Source organism: Rhincodon typus, chromosome 4 (assembly GCF_021869965.1).
Source record: "Rhincodon typus isolate 14 chromosome 4, sRhiTyp1.1, whole genome shotgun sequence".
NCBI classification, from domain to species: domain Eukaryota; kingdom Metazoa; phylum Chordata; class Chondrichthyes; order Orectolobiformes; family Rhincodontidae; genus Rhincodon; species Rhincodon typus.
In genome coordinates, this window is record NC_063335.1 from 88,643,136 (window position 1) to 88,661,836 (window position 18,701).

At 41.1% G+C, this 18,701-nt stretch overlaps 1 protein-coding gene across 1 annotated transcript in view; it reads left to right on the forward strand.

Moving 5' to 3' along the window:
- LOC109927289 (KAT8 regulatory NSL complex subunit 1-like) overlaps positions 1–18,701 on the forward strand; it is a 114,631-nt gene that overhangs the window by 70,091 nt on the left and 25,839 nt on the right. Inside the window, exon 2 of the mRNA XM_048595834.1 lies at positions 2,843–2,984. Coding sequence (XP_048451791.1) covers positions 2,843–2,984 — 142 coding nt within the window. The remainder of the gene's footprint in view (positions 1–2,842; positions 2,985–18,701) is intronic.

Below are 18,701 nucleotides of genomic sequence, written 5' to 3' on the forward strand. Positions count from 1 at the left end.
CAGCTTTCCTGCTCCTCTGATGCTGCCTGGCCTGCTGTGTTCCTCCAGCTCTACACTGTGTTACCTATAGCAAGCTTCCTTTCATTCTGAAACACAAGTTCATCTACAGCTGTTCTGATTGTACTGGAGCTTGCTCCATGACCTGCTCACCCAACAGCCCTATTATGTTCACGTACAATTGTCTCCTGATCCCTCAAAGGCCTTCGAGAAAAATATGACAAATTACTCATGAGGTAGAGATTAGAGGTGGTGTTTTCTTGCACAGAAATAACACAATCCATCTTGATTTAAAATCTCTAAACTTAAAGTACCATTCATGACAATTAAATCATTAAATGTTTCATTCTATATACCACCATTTACTTTACCCCATTATTGTTCAGAACATAATTTGGTGGGGGAATTCACGTACCAAAGAAATCGGGATCAGTAGCTAAATCATGTTTTTTTTTTCAATACCTCTGACCTGGTAAATTATTCACAGCCTGTTCGTTCCTGCTTGTGGTACCAGAAGTATGTGTACCAAGACCGTGACATTTACTTTCAACTGACATGGATGCCTGCCTGAGCTAATTTCATGTCCTTTCTTTCATAATTGTCTTTTGATCTTTGTGAATCAGAGCAAGCAGATAAGTTCATGTTTCCTGTCTTAATTTTTATCTGCTTTCTCTTGGAATCTATGATTGCAGCAAGGTCTGAGTTTAAAAATAGTCAACAGTGATAGTTTTTCCTGGGTGACGAGCATTCAGTTATAGAGGATATCACAGCTGATCTCTGATACATAAAATGAAGAACCACAGGTGCTGAAAATATGAAGCCAAAACAGACATTGCAAATCATCAAATGTGGTTGCATTTGTGGAGAGAAAGCAGAGTTGACGTTTCAAGTCAACTTCCTCAGGCCCTTCCTCAGAATCCTCTGATACATACTTTAAGTTCAAAACTTAATCCACATTTAAGTATGCGTCTTTCAACACCATTGACCCTGTACCTCTGCCCAAGTCACACTATGCCCGAACTTCATAAATAGCCGTTTCAGGAACTTGCAAATTTCTGCAAAATACTGGTTGGGAGCATTATCTTTATAGGTGCTGCAGGGGTTGAGGAGGTGCAGCAATTTCAAGACCAGAGGAGAGGAGATGAACACAGAGTATCCTCCAAAAAACGCATCACACCTTCCTTCCCACATTAGCCACAAAGTAGATGGCTATTTTTGGTTTATCAATGTGTCTCTCTCTCAAAGGAGCCAATGCTCACTTTAGCTAGTCTTTTCGTTTTTATATACTGTTGAATATTTTACTCCATGTTTTTCAGTTTTCACTAGCTTTCTCTTGTACTTCAAATTCTCCCTCTTTATTTCTTTTAGTCATCCTTTGCTATTTTTTAAAACTTCCCCAATTTTCTACCTACGTAGGAACAGGAATCAGACATTCAACCTCTCGACTGCCTTCAATCATTGAATGAGATCATAACAAATCTGTGGCCTAATCTCTATTAGCCCATATCCCTTAATCCCTTTGCTGAACAAAGATGTATCTATTCCCAATTTGAAATTAACAACTGATCTAACATCCACTGCCATTTGTAGAAGAGCGTCCAAACTGCAACCACCCTTCGTGTATATAAATGCTCCCTAACATTCTCGTGAATGATCTGGTCCTAATTTTTATGTCCCCTAATTCTAGGATCCCGAGCGGTGAAAATGGTTTATTTACCCTGTCAATATCCTGAAGGCATTGATCAGATCACCCGTTACCCTTCTAAATTCTAGAGAAAACAAGCCTAATTTGTATACTCTTTTTCTCAGACTTAACCACTGAAGTCCAGGTATCATTCTTGTAAATCTATGTTGTACTTTCTCCAAGGTCAGTATATCCTTCCTAAGGTGTGTTGTCCAGGTCTGCTCTCAGAGCTGTCGGTGGGGTCTAACCAGGGTTTTGCATAGCTGCAGCATAACTTCTGAATCCTTGTATTCCAGTCCTCTAGATATAAAGGCCAGTATTCCATTAGCCTTCTTGTTGATTTTTTGCATCTGTTCATGGCATTTAAAGATCTCTGCACCTGAACCCCCCAAGTCTGTGACAACCACTGTATTTAACTTCATACAATCTGAGAAAGTACCTGATCTATCCTTTTTCAGTCCAAAATAGAAAAGCCCACACTTGCTTACATTGAACTCCATCTGTCATGGTTTTGCCCATTCACCTTTTCTGTCAATATGCCTTTGTAATTTTATGCTATCATCTACACTGTCTATAATGCTGCCTAACGTGTCATTAGCAAATGTGGATTATAACTTTCTATGCCTTATCCAAATTGCTAATAAGCAATGTGAATAATGCAGGCCCTAAAACAGATCCTTGTGGGACCCCACTGCTCACGTCGTGCCAATTTGCGTGCCCACGTTATCTCTATCGTCCGTCACCTGCCACTCAACCAATTACCCACCCAAGCCAGTAATTTGCCTTCAATTCTGTGGATTTCTAGCTTTGTTAACAGTCTCTTATGTGGGACTTTAAACCATAAGAGATTAGAGCAGTATGGGTTTCACTGGCTGGGCCAGCATTTAGAAGTATTTGCCCTTGGGAAGTTTATGGTTATCGACATTTTATATTTTGAATGATTGTGGGGTATTTGATGTGCTTATTGAAGTGAAAAATGGTAAATTTTTGGAAAACCCAGATAAATCTATTTCCTGTTTTAACAGGATGGCATCCTGCTTTGTTCTCTTCTGAGTGTGATATTGTCTGATATTTCAGCTGCCCTACTTGAAACTAAATTTGAAGATAAATTCATGTATTTATTACCTCCAATGTCCTGACATTTACATTTTTTTCATGCAGACGTCGTCGATCAGAGTGGCGATGGGCCATGGAAAGAGCAGCAATTGTCAACCGTTGGACATGGTTGCAAGCTCAGGTGTCTGACCTGGAATACCGAATAAGGCAGCAGACAGACATATACAGGCAGATACGTGCAAATAAGGTAAGTCGTGCAGAGGGTGACATAGGCCCATAAGTTTTATAACTTCTCCCAAATTACAGGAGGAATCCGGCTATTTAAAAGATTGTTCATTTCAGTGTTCATTCAGAAACATCAAGCGATTGTACAGTGAATGTAAATGCATGGTGACTCTCAGTTAAACCACTGCTAGTCTTCTCACTGTAGTAAGGGAGCAGCCCCATGGTTTGGTGGGTCAATGGTAACTTCACACTATTCATCACATAAAGGTAAAATGTAAAGATTGCTAAAATATTGAATATTTGTAAACATTCTAGAAGAACATTGTCAAAAGAATAAAACAGTTTTGAGGATTTTTACAAACAAAATATTTGGAAGAAAAATTTTGAACAGTTTGTGGAAAGTACAGAATAATTGGATTTATCAACTTTAAATCATAGAATCCCTACAGTGTGGAAACAGGCCCTTCGGCCCAACAAGTCCACACCGAACCTCAGACCATCCCACCCAGACCCATTCCCCTGTAACCCACCTAACCTACACATCTTTGGACTGTGGGAGGAAACCGGCGCGCCCAGAGGAAACCCACGCAGACACTGGGAGAATGTGCAAACTCACACAGACAGTCGCCCGAGGGTGGAATTGAACCCAGGTTGCTGGCGCTGTGAGGCAGCAGTGCTAACCACTGAGCCACCGTGCCGCCTAAAGAACTAAAGGGCTGAACGGCCTCCTTATGTTTACAAGGACAGATGAAACTATTTGCCATCTGAAGAGCAATATTTTACCAGCATCTGACATCCAATTTATTCCTCATTTGTGTTGTTTTCATGTTCAGCATTATCATCCCTGCAAAGTAAATACCTAGGCTTACAACCAGCCATTTCCCCATAACCATCACTTGTTGTATGAAATTAGCAGCGCCTTAAAATTTCATGCATGTCAGCAAGTTCAGGAAACTGAAATTTTGCTTCAATTAAAACAGCACAGTTTTTTTTTGTCTTAGTTGCAGATATACCTGGAGATACTATCCGTGCTCTTAATGTCACCTGTGGTATGTCAGGTTATGGCTGGAAGTACGGAATCCTGAAGTACTGCTGAATCTTACGGAGTTTCTATCTCCATTGCCAAGACTTGCAACTTTGTTACATTGTCTTTACCACTGTTTCTCCCTTACCCTCGCCAAACTATAATCTAGCTTTTATTGTCCAGCCTTTCTTACCTCTGCTGTCAAGTCCACAAATTCCATTTCAGTCAACACAATCTGCTGCTTGATCTGCATAGAAATTCACGCTGCTCAATTTGTAAGACTCAGTTGGCTACATTTTCTTACTCAGATGATCTTAAGACCTTGCCCTTTCAGATTGACTGCCTTCCCACCCCATGTCATAATTTCTTGCATACCACTTGTACTTCTCAAGCACTAATGTTTTTTTCTCACAGTACTATTCTGCTATTGATCATTGCACTTTCCAGTCATTGTGCTCATGGTAGACCAACTTAAATCCCTCCATTTTTCCAATTCTCTCTTTCCTTCCATGTTATAGAAATACATCTCATTTGAATTGATAATTAGATGCTAAGGAAAACTGGTTTTGCAGTATGCTATGTCACTTTTTTAAATGAACAGAGGAGTTGGAATTGGTTTGACTAGAAGTTTGCAATCCTTTTGGTCCACAATAGTAGTGGAACAACAGTTTCTCTCCACAGATGCTGCCTGACCCGCTGTGATCTCCCACACTTTGTTTGGTTTTGGTTCAGATTCCAGCGTCTGCAGTAATTTGCTCCTACAGCAGTTTATTACCATGGTTTCTCAAACAGGTTGATGTTCCTTACATTTGACTTGTATTTGACAAGAGAAAAGAGTGCTGTGGTTTCATTTTGCAGCTATTACCAGTGTAAAAGAATTTCTTTTGATGGCCTGTTGGTTTTCCCTTACAGTCTTATTACTTTGTAAACTTCATTTGTCTTGTTTAATGTTTCCTCAAAATTAAGTGCCCAATTCCTGTGCTTGTCTGCATGACTGGATCAAGAATAATTTCCTGTTGAGCTGATTTCTGAATTTGGTAAAAGTAAGCACATAATAAAGGAATAAATTTATGGCTAACTAGCTGGACTATTAACTTGTGCAGTTTACATGCTGTCCAGATCATAACCCAAGAGATGGAAGTTTCATTCTTGTTCATTGCTGGATAGGCAAAAATGCAATGGGTTTTGCAGATATTCCTAACTTGTAAATTTGAATTGCGCACACAGTAGTTTTGTGGTAACTATAGTATTTTGTAGATAGCAAGAACTGCAAATGCTGGACTCCGAGTTGATACAGTGCGGAGCTAGAGGAACACAGCAGGTCATGCAGCATCAGAGGAATAAGAGGATATCCACTGAGGTCTTTCCGGAGGGAGGGGGACTACTTCAAGGTGGGCATCCTTGGAAAAGACTTCGCAGTGGGGTTATAATATCCACTGAGGTCTTACCAGAGTCCTGATGAAGGGTCTAGGCCTGAAACTTAGACTATCCTACTCTTCTGATGCTGCCTGACCTGCTGTGATTCTCCAGTTCCACACTGTATCAACTATCGTATTTTGTACTTCATTAAAGCTAAAAATTTGTTATCCATTTGAAACCTCAAAAATGTATATTTGTGTGCTTTTTAAGCTGTTCATGGGATGTGAGCATCTCTGGCAAGGCGTTTACTACTGCAGATACATAATTTTCCCTTCAGAAGTTGGTAGGGAGCCATTTTTTTTTTGAATTGCTGCAATCTCTGTTGTTTACGTACATCCAAGTTGTTATTAAGGAGGGAGTTGTAGCCAAGCAATACAGTCCCAACCGATCATTCTTTCCTCCAAGCTCAGACCTTCCTGCCTAAACAGCATCCTGGTAAATCTCCTCTGCGTCCTGTTGAGTGCAGTCATATCCTTCCTATAATGTGCAACCAGAACTGCACACAGTGCTCCAGTTTGGCCGAACCAACATTTCACACAGTTCCAGCATAACCTCAAATTAAAGCAAAATATTGTGGGCTCTGGAAATCTGACTTGAAAACAGAAAGTGCTGAAGGAATTCAGCAACACCTGTGAAGAAAGAAGTTAATGTTTTAAGGCCAGCATGATTTCCTTGGAACTGAAAGGAGCTAGAAAGTTGTGGTTTTTATGCTAGTGATTGGGGAGAAAGAACAAGTGGAACTGGCTTGATAGTAGATGTCTTTCCCTAGGATGGGGGATTTCAAGACTAGGGGGCACATTTTTAAGGTGAGGGGAGAAAGATTAAAAAACGACATGAGGCAAAATTTTTACACAGAGTGGTTCATGTGTGGAATAAACTTCCTGAGTAAGTGGTGGATGTGGACACAGTTACAATGTTTAAAAGGCACTTAGATAAGTACGTAAGTAGGAAAGATTTGGAAGGAATTTAGTTTGGGTCTGTGTTTGGCGTGGACTGGTTGGACTGAAGGGCCTATTTCTGTTCTGTATGTCTTTTTGTTGGTAAGTGTGTCCAGAGCAAGTCAAAGGCGGTGATAATGGTGGTAAAAGAGTGATATATATGTGAACTATTAAAGTGTTAGCTGAGAAAATGGATTTTCTATGCTGAGTGCAAAACCATCAAGACACAATCAAGAAATGGGAAGGTGGAGAATCTAAGAAAAATGGAGTAGAGAGGTTATACACTGAAGTTGTGGAACTCAATATTTAGTTCGAGATTGCTGTAACGTACCTAAACAAAAAACGAAGAGCTGTTTCTCCATCTTGTGTTGAACTTCTTCAACCCAAGAATGGAAAAGTTAGCATGGGAGCAAGGTGGTTAATTGAAATGCCATTGACTGGAAGGATGGGGTCATTTTGAACAGCAGCTGAGGTATTTCGCAAAGCAGTCACCCCATCTCCATTAGGTCTTGCCAGTGTAAAGGAACACTGCATTGGGAGCAGCAAATTCATATATTAGATGTAGTTCAAGTAAAACACTCCTTCACCTGGAAGGTGGGTGGGTCTTTGGATAGCGAGGAGTAAGAAGCCTAATGGGTACCTGTTACACCTTTGCGATTGTTTGGGAATGATATGGGGGAGTGAGGAAGTGTCAGGAGTGATGAAGGAGTAGGCCAGGATGCTACAGAAGGAATGCTGACAGTAAAGTAGAGGAGAAGATATGGTGGTGGTATCCCGCTGGAAGTTGCAGAAATGGCAAATGATAATCCTTTGAATGCAGAGACTGGTGAGATAGAAAGTGAGGACAGAGGGAGCCCTATCATTGTTCTGGGAAGGAGACAGAAGGGATGAGGACAGAGGCGTGATTCAGTTATATTCATAGACTCATTCCCTTACCTGCAATGATTCAGACAATATTATCCTGTTCAGATAGACCTAACCAAGATGGTGGCACTGTGGTATACAGTTGGGAGGGAATTTCCCTGAAAGTCCTCAATATTTATCCCGGAACCCATGAAGTCTCATGGCAACCGATCAAACATGAGCAAGGAAACCTCCTACTCATTACCACAAAGAGCCCTATCTGAGCTCCTCAGCACTTGAAGGAACTAGTTAGGTTGGTAAGCATACAGAATGTACACTGTGTGGGAGACTTTAGTATCAACCACTTGTGGGTTAATTACCACAAGTTACTTTTAATTTGAATGATGTGGAGGCGCTGGAGTGGACAAGGTCAAAAGTAACACCTGAACGAGTGAGACTCCAAAAGCCTGTGTCTTCAAATGAACATGTTGGACTATAACCTGGTGTCATGTGATTTTTGACCTTTTTTAATTTAAAAGCAGCACTTTAACTTTGTTAAGAGATCTCACAGGCAATCAAGTACTGAAACAATGATTTAAACTTCATTGCATGCTGCAACCTATATAAGAATCAAATAAGCAAGTTAAGCCACACAGCTCAATTTAGCTATTACCAATTAATGGTGGAATTTAGCTCCAATTCTAAACAACACTGTCCGTCTCTGAAAGTGTAGGGTTTGATCCTTGTGCAATGTTGTTTTTCAAAGTTCTTCTGAATAGTTCTGGTGTTGGATTTTTGAATAGTTATTCATCCTTCAGCTCCAAGATGTGTTATAATTGGTACTTTAGATTCTATCATCTAAATTATTGACTGCTCCCCTGAAACCATCAAGTTCGCATCTTGCCTTCTCATCAGAAATAGCTTCCCTGTTGCTTGTTACATTTTGTATTGACTCTCTGTTGGAAGAGACAGCCTTCCTGCAGTTAAGCAGCAACTTATCAAGATGATATCATGGTTCCCCATGGTAGGCTATTGCAGAAAATACAGAGGCATGGGATTGAGGGTGATTTAGCGGTTTGGATCAGAAATTGGCTAGCTGTAAGAAGACAGAGGGTGGTGGTTGATGGGAAATGTTCATCCTGGAGTTCAGTTACTAGTGGTGTACCTCAAGGATCTGTTTTGGGGCCACTGCTGTTTGTCATTTTTATAAATGACCTGGATGAGGGCGTAGAAGGATGGGTTAGTAAATTTGCAGATGACACCAAAGTCGGTGGAGTTGTGGATAGTGCGGAAGGATGTTGCAGGTTACAGAGGGACATAGATAAGCTGCAGAGCTGGGCTGAGAGGGGGCAAATGGAGTTTAATGCAGAAAAGTGTCAGGTGATTCACTTTGGAAGGAGTAACAGGAATACAGAGTACTGGGCTAATGGTAAGATTCTTGGTAGTGTGGATGAGCAGAGAGATCTCGGTGTCCATGTGCATAGATCACTGAAAGTTGCCACCCAGGTTGATAGCATTGTTAAGAAGGCGTACGGTGAGTTAGGTTTTATTGGTAGAGGGATTGAGTTTCGGAGCCATGAGGTCATGTTGCAGCTGTACAAAACTCTGGTGCGGCCGCACTTGGAGTATTGCGTACAGTTCTGGTCACCGCATTATAGGAAGGATGTGGAAGCATTGGAAAAGGTGCAGCGGAGATTTACCAGGATGTTGCCTGGTATGGAGGGAAGGTCTTATGAGGAAAGGCTGAGGGACTTGAGGCTGTTTTCGTTAGAGAGAAGAAGGTTAAGAGGTGACTTAATAGAGACATTCAAGATGATCAGAGGATTAGATAGGGTGGACAGCGGGAGCCTTTTTCCTCGGATGGTGATGGCTAGCATGAGGGGACATAGCTTTAAATTGAGGGGTGGTAGATATAGGACAGATGTCAGAGGTAGGTACTTTACTCAGAGAGTAGTAAGGGCGTGGAATGCCCTGCCTGCAAAAGTAGTAGACTCGCCATCTTTAAGGGCATTTAAATGGTCATTGGATAAACGTATGGATGATAATGGAATAGTGTAGGTTAGATGGGCTTCAGATTGGTTTCACAGGTCGGAGCAACATCGAGGGCAGAAGGACCTGTACTGCGCTGTAATGTTCTATGTTCTAAACAGCTTTGTTCATGTCGCTTCAATGCCTTCTTTTCCCAGACATGACTAATTGCGTTCGTATCCTGTATAAATTTGTCCTTGTCCCTTAATAGTTTATTCCAGGTGGAGTTATTGCTGCTTCTTTTATTCCAAAAACAGATATTAAAGTTCTGAAATTTATAATGTCACACCACCCTAATACTGACTGACCTGGTCTAGTCCTAAAGAACAAATGCTAGACTGGGTGTGTGGAACATGGTGAAGAAACCAACTAGCAGGAAAAATCATACTTGATCTCATCCTCACTGATGTACCTACTACAGATGAATCTGTCCATGGTGGGTATTGGTAAGAGTGACCACCACATCGTCCTTGTAGAGACAAAGTCCCATCTTTACATTGACGATGCCCTCATCATATTGTGCAGCACTGTCGTGCTAAGTGGGATAGACTCAATTGATCTCGCAATTCAAGACAGTATCCATCAGACACTCGGGACCACCAGCAGCAGCAAAATTGTGTTGGGAGAACAATCTGAAATCTCATAGCTTTGCAAATTCCCCACTCTGCCATTACCATCAACCCTGGTTCAGTGAAGACTATTGGCGCCATGCTAGGATTAGCACCAGGCGTACCTAAAATTGAGGTGTCAACCTGGTGAAGCTACCAAAAAGGACTACTTGCATGCCAAATAGGATAAGCAGCAAGTGACAGACCTACAGCTCTGTGATTCCACAACCACCAGTATTTTTATTACGTAAAAAAAATTAAACAATGAAATTTATCTTTCTTAGTTTTGCTTTTGTTACCAAATGTTAATGTTGTTGGCGCTCAACAGGAATTGTGCAAAGATGCAGAGAAATTTTAGACAAGCACATGTGCATCTTATGGATAATACACCCGTTGATTTGGTATTTGATTTTTATTGATGAAGTCCAGCTTTTTATAGGTAGCTTCTTTTAAATGCAACCAACACTTAGTGTTGCAGAAGAAGCCATTATTGGCATCATCAGTCCCTTGAAATAAGGACGATATCTTCAAGTCTTCATGATTTGTGTGTCTTCAAGTTACTTGGCAAGCCAATCCTGAAGCCCACAAGTATTTGGGTAGAAAAGACACAAATTACCCTGAGAAAGGGAGAGGAGATTCTTGGGTCAGAGTCCTGCTGTCCCTACTTCCATTCTTGGAACTTCTCCACATCAGAGTTATTGGGTCAGTTCTGAAAATGTTGCACCTTGTATAGAATGAGGAACCATGATGTGGCACAATTTGTGACAGGTTCCACCCACACGCCAACATAATTTTGTCCCTTTCTCAATGAAGCTTTTGGCCTGTTTTTTACAATATTTCTCCTCTTCTTTGTGATCAGGTGCCATCCTTAAGTTGTGAAAGTAAGTTGCTCCAGAAACCAACTATTTTGCATTCAGGTATAGTGTCTAGACCAGTGAAGTGTTTTTTTCATTTGCAGCACAGAGCTAGGCTGGCATTTATTGCTCATCTTAACTGCCCTCAGGGTAATTAAGAATCAACCGCATTACTGTGGATCTGGAGTCACATGGAGGCAGGCAGGGTAAAAATGGCACTTACCTTCCCTAAAGGACTTTCGTGAACCAGATGAATTTTTCTGACAATTAACAATGGTTTCATAGTCATCATTAGAATCTTAATTCCAGATTTTTATTGAATTCAAATTCCACTATCTGCTATGGTGGAATTTGAAGCCATATTCCCAGACCATTACCTGGGTCTCTGTATTACTAGCCTCATAGACCAGCACAATCATGATTGCAATGCGGGAGGAATTGACTTTGATGTGGGTGCTGGAGTTTGTTGGTCTATTTTTCCACTTGACATTTGAGTATTCTGCATAGATTTCACTGGTGAAAATTCTCCAGGCAAGTGAAGAGTATTCTATTACACTTCTAACTCGTCCCTTTGAGTATTGTGGAGAGGCTTAGAGAAATCGTTCATCAAGTTACTCACGACAGAATTCCTGGGCTTTGACCTGCTCTTGTAACCACAGTATTTGTACGGCTGGTCTAGCTCTGTTTCTGGGCACTAGATTGTTCATAGTGGGGAATTCAGCGACAGTAATTCCATTAAACATCAAGGAGAAGTGGTTGGATTCTCTCTGTTTGCAGATGGTCATTGCCTGGCACTTGTGCTGAACATTGTGCAATTGTCAGCAAACATCCCCAGTTCTGACCTTATGATGGAGAGAAGGATATTGATGAAGCAGCTGTAGGTAGTTGGGCCTCAGACATTACCCTCAACAACTCTTGTAACAGACCTCCAAAAACCTCAACTATATCCTTTATGTCAGATATCACTCCAACCATCAGGAGTTATCCCTTCATTGCACATTGACTTCAGTTTTCCTAAGGCTGTTTGCTGCCGCACTCCAACAAATACTACCTTTGTAATTAGGACAATTGTTTTCATTTCCCCTCTTGAATTCAGATCTTTTGTTCATATTGGACCCTGGTCAGAAGCCGAATGGGCCAGAACCCAAACTGAGAGTTAATGAGCAGGTCTTTGTTAAGTAAGTCCTGCTTGATTTCCCTGTCCAGGATGTCTTCCTTGCTTTTGATTAAGAGTAGAGTGGTAGAGCAGTTATTGGCCAGGTTAGATTTAACATCTTGCTTTTTGTGGAGAGGACATAACTCGGCAATTTTCCACATTTTCGGGTAGACGCCAATGTTGTAGCTGTACTGGAACAGCTTGGCTGGGATCGTGGCAAGTTTTATGCCACAATTGAACAAGCATCAGCGTATTTTAACTCAATATGCTTAGATGGTTGGCTTAGTCTTGGATGCAAGCCTGTTGAGTTTGAAACACTTCTAATGAAGTTGAAATTGTGGAAGTTGGTCATGAATGAGTTCCATTGATCAAGTTGAAGGAGATAGTGAAGATATTTGGTGCCATTAAACAGCCTTGTTTATTCATTACAAAGGATGGTTGCTTTTACACATTTATTTAAGAGTCGCAGGCTAGTAACACATTTTCCTGGACCTGGAAGTCAGTGGAATGTTTTCTGAGGTTTTTTTTTCTTTTGATGGTGTAAAAGGTCTTTGGTAGGGCAGTGAAAGCTATGCAAAGCTCTGTTTTCTGTTCCAGACTCCTTTCTTGGATTGTTAAGCAACAGAGATATATTCATCAGAGCATTCATATCAACATGTCATTTCGCTGGTTGTGAGATGACATTCTGATGAGATGTTACATTAGCTTCACTGATGTCACTCGCCATTCCCATGCAAATAGCACATTGTTCCTTAGTACGTTCTGAATAATAAATTTCACTGAGTAAAATGTTGTCTCCTGAGCTTGGAGAAGACAAACAAGCTTAAATCTTCATATCACAATTCTTGAAGTAATTTTTTTTGTCTACTGTCTTACCAAAACCCTGAAGAAAATCACTTTTTCCTTAAAAAGTAAGGTTGTGGAATAATGTGAAGGTGTGTACCTTTATTTTGAGTGCATCAGCCACTTGATGCACAAAGTTGGGAACATTTTTCATTCCTTGTATCTCTGAACTTCCTTGGCAAGTTTTTTTTTCTGTGTTCAAATCACGATCTAGATAGCTGCTAGAGATGATGTCCTTATTTTTAGGACCATTCCAGTCAACTGGCATGTTTCGCAATGATCAATGTTTTCCTTATCTCATTATTGTAGTCAAGTCAACAACTTGAATTGATACAGGCACATCAAAGTTTGAAATTCTAGGAAGCTTAATTACAAATCTGTACTTTAAGGAATGTAAGTTGGAGATCTTATGGGTAAGACGAATAGTTAAGTAGATGGATTAACACGTTGATAGCAACAATATTGCAATCCCAAGAGACATGGTTGAGGGAGGGGCAGGAGTGGCAACTCAGAATTCCAGGATATGTTCAGGGGGGTCCGAAAGCAGCTGTCACCCTTAGTTGAAGGGTAATGGAGCAGACAACACAATTTTAAGGTGAAAGCTAGTGGTTTAGAGGGAAGTTGAGGAAAATTCTTTTCATCCAGAGATTGGTTGGGGTCTGGAATGCACCAGTTGTGAGGGTGATAAAGGGAGCTAACCTCACAACTTCTCAAATGTACTTGGATGAACATTTGAAATGCCATATTCAAGCATTCAAGGCTATGAGCAAAGTGCTGGAAAGTGGGACCTGTGTATATTTAGCATAGTTTTGGCGGTACAGGCTCGATGGGCCAAAGGGACGCTTCTCTTCTGTGAGTCTATGATCAGGAAAAGGGTGTAAAAGAAGAGTTGGTATTGCATTATTAATTAAGGAGTCAGTTACTACAGTAAAGAAGTGTGATATCATGGAAGGGTTTTCAACTGAGGATTTGTGGGTAAAGCTCAATATAAAGGGGGTAGTCACACTGTTGGGCGTGTATAATAGACCTCTGACGGTCAGAGGGCAATGAAGGACCAGATATGGAGACAATTTGCTGAGATGTGTTAAAACAATCATAGAATAATCATATTAGGTGATTAAAACTTAACAAAATTAATTGGGATAGATAGTGTAAAGGGGTGGATTTCCTGAAATGTATTCAGGAGATGTTTTATGTAAACATCTAGAAGGTCCAACAAGGGATGGCACAGTGCTGGACCAAATTCTGGTGAACAAATTTGAACAGCTGTTCAAGGTGGGAGATCATTCCAGTAATAGTGCCACAACACCATAGGTTTTGTTATGGAAAAGGAAAGAGAGCCAGCAAAAATTGGTTTTGGTTTGAGGGAAGGCACATTTTATGAAAATAAAGCAGGATCTGGCCAAAGTAAACTTGGAAAAGTTACTTGTAGGTAAATCTACAGCAGAACATTTGTTTTGTGTTGTAGAGTTGGGGAATCCCATTTGGAAGCAAGAAGCCCAGAGAGCCCTGGGTGTCTAGGAATATTCAGGATAAGGAGAAAAGAGAGGCTTTTAAAAGGTATAAAGGGAGCAAATCAATGGAAGCCAGAGTGGAGTATAGAAAGTGTCGGGGGAAACTTAAGAAAGCTATTAGGAGAGCAAAGATGGGGCAAGTGAAAACCCTAGTAGGCAAAATCAGGGAGCATCCCAAGATATTCTGTAAGTATATCAAGGAAAAGAGGATGACCAGGGAAAGGGTAGAGCCCATTAGGGACCAAGGAGGCAATTTGTATGTGGAGCCAGAGGATATTGGTAGGATGTTAAACAAGCACTTTACATTTGTCTTCATTTTGGAGAAAGAGGACGTAGGTACAGAATCTCAAAAGAGGGGCTGAGAGGTTCTTGGGGAGTTTGACACAGGAAGTGAGGAGGTCGTGGAGGTTTTGAAGCTTCAAAGCACATAGAACCCCAGGTCTGGATGAGTTGTATCTGAGATGAAGGGTGGAAATTATCCAAATTTTAAATTCCTCTCCTGGAGAACTGGAAGGAAGTTAATGTGGTTCCACTTTTCAAGAATGTATATAGAGATAAAGCAGGGAATTACAGACCCTAAACATTACTATTGGAGATAACTCTAAAGGAGAGAATTAATATTAATATCCAATTGGAGAGGAAAAGTTTGATCAGCGATAGTCAGCATGGCTTTGTGAGAGGGAGATCATACCTCACAAATTAGGTTGAATTTTTGAAGGAGCTGACCAGGTCTGTAAATGAGGGTAGTGCAGTTGATGTAGTGTATATGGATTTCACCAAAGCCTTTGAAAGATCCCACTGATAAAGAAAGTGAAAACACATATATATACACAGATATAGAAAAAACTTGGTGGATAAGTATGTTTGTGGTTGACACAAAGATAGATGCTTGACAGTGAGGAAGGGAGGTCTTGGGTTGCAGGAGGATATAGACTGATAGGTCAGATGGGCAGATCAGTGCAGATGGAACCTAACCTTGATGAGTGTGAGGTGATGCATTTTTGAAGAAGTAACAAGACAAAAGGCATTGGGAAGCTCAGAGGAACAGAAGGATCTTGGGATGCTTGTCCTCAGATCCGTGAATGCAGCATAACACAGTGTGGAGGTGGAGGAACACAGCAGGCCAGGCAGCATCAGAGGAGCAGGAAAGCTGACATTTCAGGTCGGGACTCTTCTTCAGAAATGACTCATTTGTGAATGAGGGCCCCGACCCGAAACGTCAGCTTTCCTGCTCCTGTAATGCTGCCTGGCCTGCTGTGTTCCTCCACCTCCACACTGTGTTATCTCTAACTCCAGCATCGTCAGTTCTTACTATCCCTGAATACAGCATGACAGGTTAAAGACTAGTTTGCGATGGCATGTGAGACACTTGCCTTTATTAGTTGTGGCATAGATGTTTAAGAGCAGGGACGTTATATTGAAGTTGTACAAAACTTTTCATAGGCCACAGCTCAGTATTATGTGCACATCTGATCACCACACTACAGGAAGGATGTGATTGCTCTTGGGGGTTGCTGAGGCAATTCACCAGGATATTGTCTGGGATAGACCAATGTAGATATGAAGAGAAGGTGGATTAGGTCGAGTTGTGTTTTTTTAGAGCAGAAAGAAGCGTAACAAGGGAAATTGATCCAGAAGCAGCACGGTGGCTCAGTGGTTAGCACCGCTGCCTCACAGCAGCAGGGACCCCGGGTTCAATTCCACCCTCGGGCGACTGTCTGTGTGGAGTTTGCACATTCTCCCTGTGTTTCCTTCGGATACTCTGGTTTCCTCCCACAGTCCAAAGATGTGCAGGTTAGGTGGATTGGCTAAGCCAAATTTCCCGTAGTGTTCAGGGGTCTGTAGATTAGGTGGGTTATAGGGGGATGGGTCTGGGTGGGATGTTTCAAGGGTCAGTGTGGACTTGTTGGGCCGAAGGGCCTGTTTCCACACTGTCGGGATTCTATGATAAAAGGCTGAGAGAGGACCTCTGTGGTGTATAATAATATGAGGGGCAATGTCAAGATACATAGAAAGCAGTCAGAAACAAGGGGACGCACAAAGGCAGAAGGTTTAGAAGGGATTTGATGGGGTCTGAATGTATTGCCTGGGAGGTTAGTTGGGACAGAAAACCTTTTAAGAATAATTGGTTCAGCACTTGAAATACTGCAGCATTCAAGGCAAAAGGTCCAGTGTTGGAAAGTGGGACTAGCATAGAATTAGATTAGTTTTTTTTGTCAGTGTGGACTCAGTGGGCCAAAGGACCTCTTGGGTACTGTATAATTCTATGACTCTGTCTTTGGAGGAAAAAGAAATTCAGAGCATATTGTCCAGAGAAATTGAAGACCTGGTTTCTGGTGGTAAGTTGAAGTAAGATGGTTAGATGCACTTGATGCCAAAGTTGGGGAAACATGCACCTCTGAAAGACTTTTATGTACGATTTGGGAGGGTAACAAGGACAAGGTGGTGCAAGTGGAAGAATTTAAACATGAAGATAGGAGTGTAAATCTGAAGTGCAGTTGAAATGCATGCCATTGCAATACAGAGCTGATGGACAAGTGGAACATGGTACTAGTTAGGATGTGACAGTAGAGTTTTGAAAAGCCTTATGTTTATAGAGTTTAAAAAATTGAGGAGTAGCTAATGGGAGGATAGCTAGCAAATGAAAATAGTTAAGTCTAATGGTAGCCACGGTGTAGGTGATGCTTCACCAGCAAGTTATCTGACGCTGGACAAAGACAATTAGAGGTAAAAGTTGTTGATTTTTATCAGATGGAGAATATGAACATGCTAAATTCAGCTGGAATTTCAAACTTTTTTCACGTGAACCATAAATGTTATGGCCCTGTTCAACAACAAGTGAAAAAGTAAACCCAACATGAGTGATCAGTCAGGCTAACGTAAGTGATGAGGAAAGTTGAAGACAATAATCAGACAAAAAAAGGCCAGTAAATGAAGACAGCGCAGATTAGTTGACCAGCATGTTTGATCTCTGTTCACTTCCTGAAAGTGCAATTTCTTAGACACAGTAGCTTAACCGTTCCTGTATAAATCTTAAATCTACTCTATATATACCAGCAAACCTCACCTGAGCCTTAACATTGGCAGTAGAAACTATGATTTTGTTTAAGTTGTTTGCAGTGACGGCAGGGACTTGTTGGTTGATAACCAAGAATAAGCTGGCCAAAATCTTGGAAGCCTTGTGTGCCAGGGAACCAGCAACTACAGGTGGCCAGAGAGGTAATGAAAGTTACTAAGGCAGAATGATTCTCAAACTTGTGTAGAACTTAGCGAAACATGCAAGATTCTTCGAGGACATGACAGGTTGTTTTCCTTTCCGGGAGAGTCCAGGACCAGAGGACATCATCTCAGAATAAGATACTGTACACTTATGACAGATGAGAAGGAATTCTTTTGCTCGGAGGGTTATGAATCAGTCAAGTTCTTCGTCAAAGTGTTTTGAGGTGAAGTCATTGTATCTCAACCTTGAAAATACTTAGATTTTTAATCAGTAGGAGTTATGGGGATAAAGCAGAAAAGCGGAGTTGAGAATTATCAAATCAGCTATGACAGAGCAGACTCAGTGGGCTGTACGGATCTACTTCTGCATCAATGTTTTATGGTCTGATGTATCCCAGAATGTTGTGGGAAGTAAGGGAGGAAATTATGAGACCCCTTGCAGAAATATTTGCATCATCTATAATTATGGGTGAGGTGCCTGATGACTAGCAGTGGCTAATGTACCTTTGTTTAAGAAAGGTTTTAAGAGAAGCAAGGGAACTACAGACCTGTGAGTCTGACTTCAGTTGTTGGAGGTGATTATAAAAGATAGGACTTATGGACATTTAGAGAGGCAAAAAATTGATTAGGGAGTGTCCGCATGGTTTTGTGTGAGGAAGATCATGTCGCACAAACTTGATTGAGTTTTTAGAGGAAGTTACCAAAAAGGTTGATGGCAGAGCAGCAGACGTTGTTTATTTGGATTTTAGTTAAAGCCTTTGAGAATGTTCCATATGGTAGACTAGTTAGTAAAGTTAGGTTACATGGGATTTAGGGTGAGGTTGCCAATTGGATAAATAATTGGCGTAACAACAGGAGACAGAGAGTAATGGTGGAGGGTTGCTTTTCAGACTGGAGGCCTGTGACCAGCAGTGTTCCACAGGGATCGGTTCTGTTTTGTTTGTCATTTATATAAATGATTTGGATGAGGATATAGAAGGCATGGTAAGTAAGTTTGCAGATAACACCAAAATTGGTGGCATTGTAGACCGTGAAGAAGGTTTTCTAAGATTACAAAGGAATCTTGATCAAGTGGCTCAATGGACTGAAAAGTATCAGATGGGAGTTCAATCTGGATAAATGTGAGGTATTGCATTTTGGTACAACAAACAAAGGTAGGGTTTATACAATTAATGATAGGGCGTTGGGTAGTGTTGTAGAACAGAGGGTCCTAAGGGAGCAGATACATAATTCTTTAAAAGTTTGCGTCACGTATAGACAGGATGGTTAAAAAGGCACTTGGCATGTTTGTCT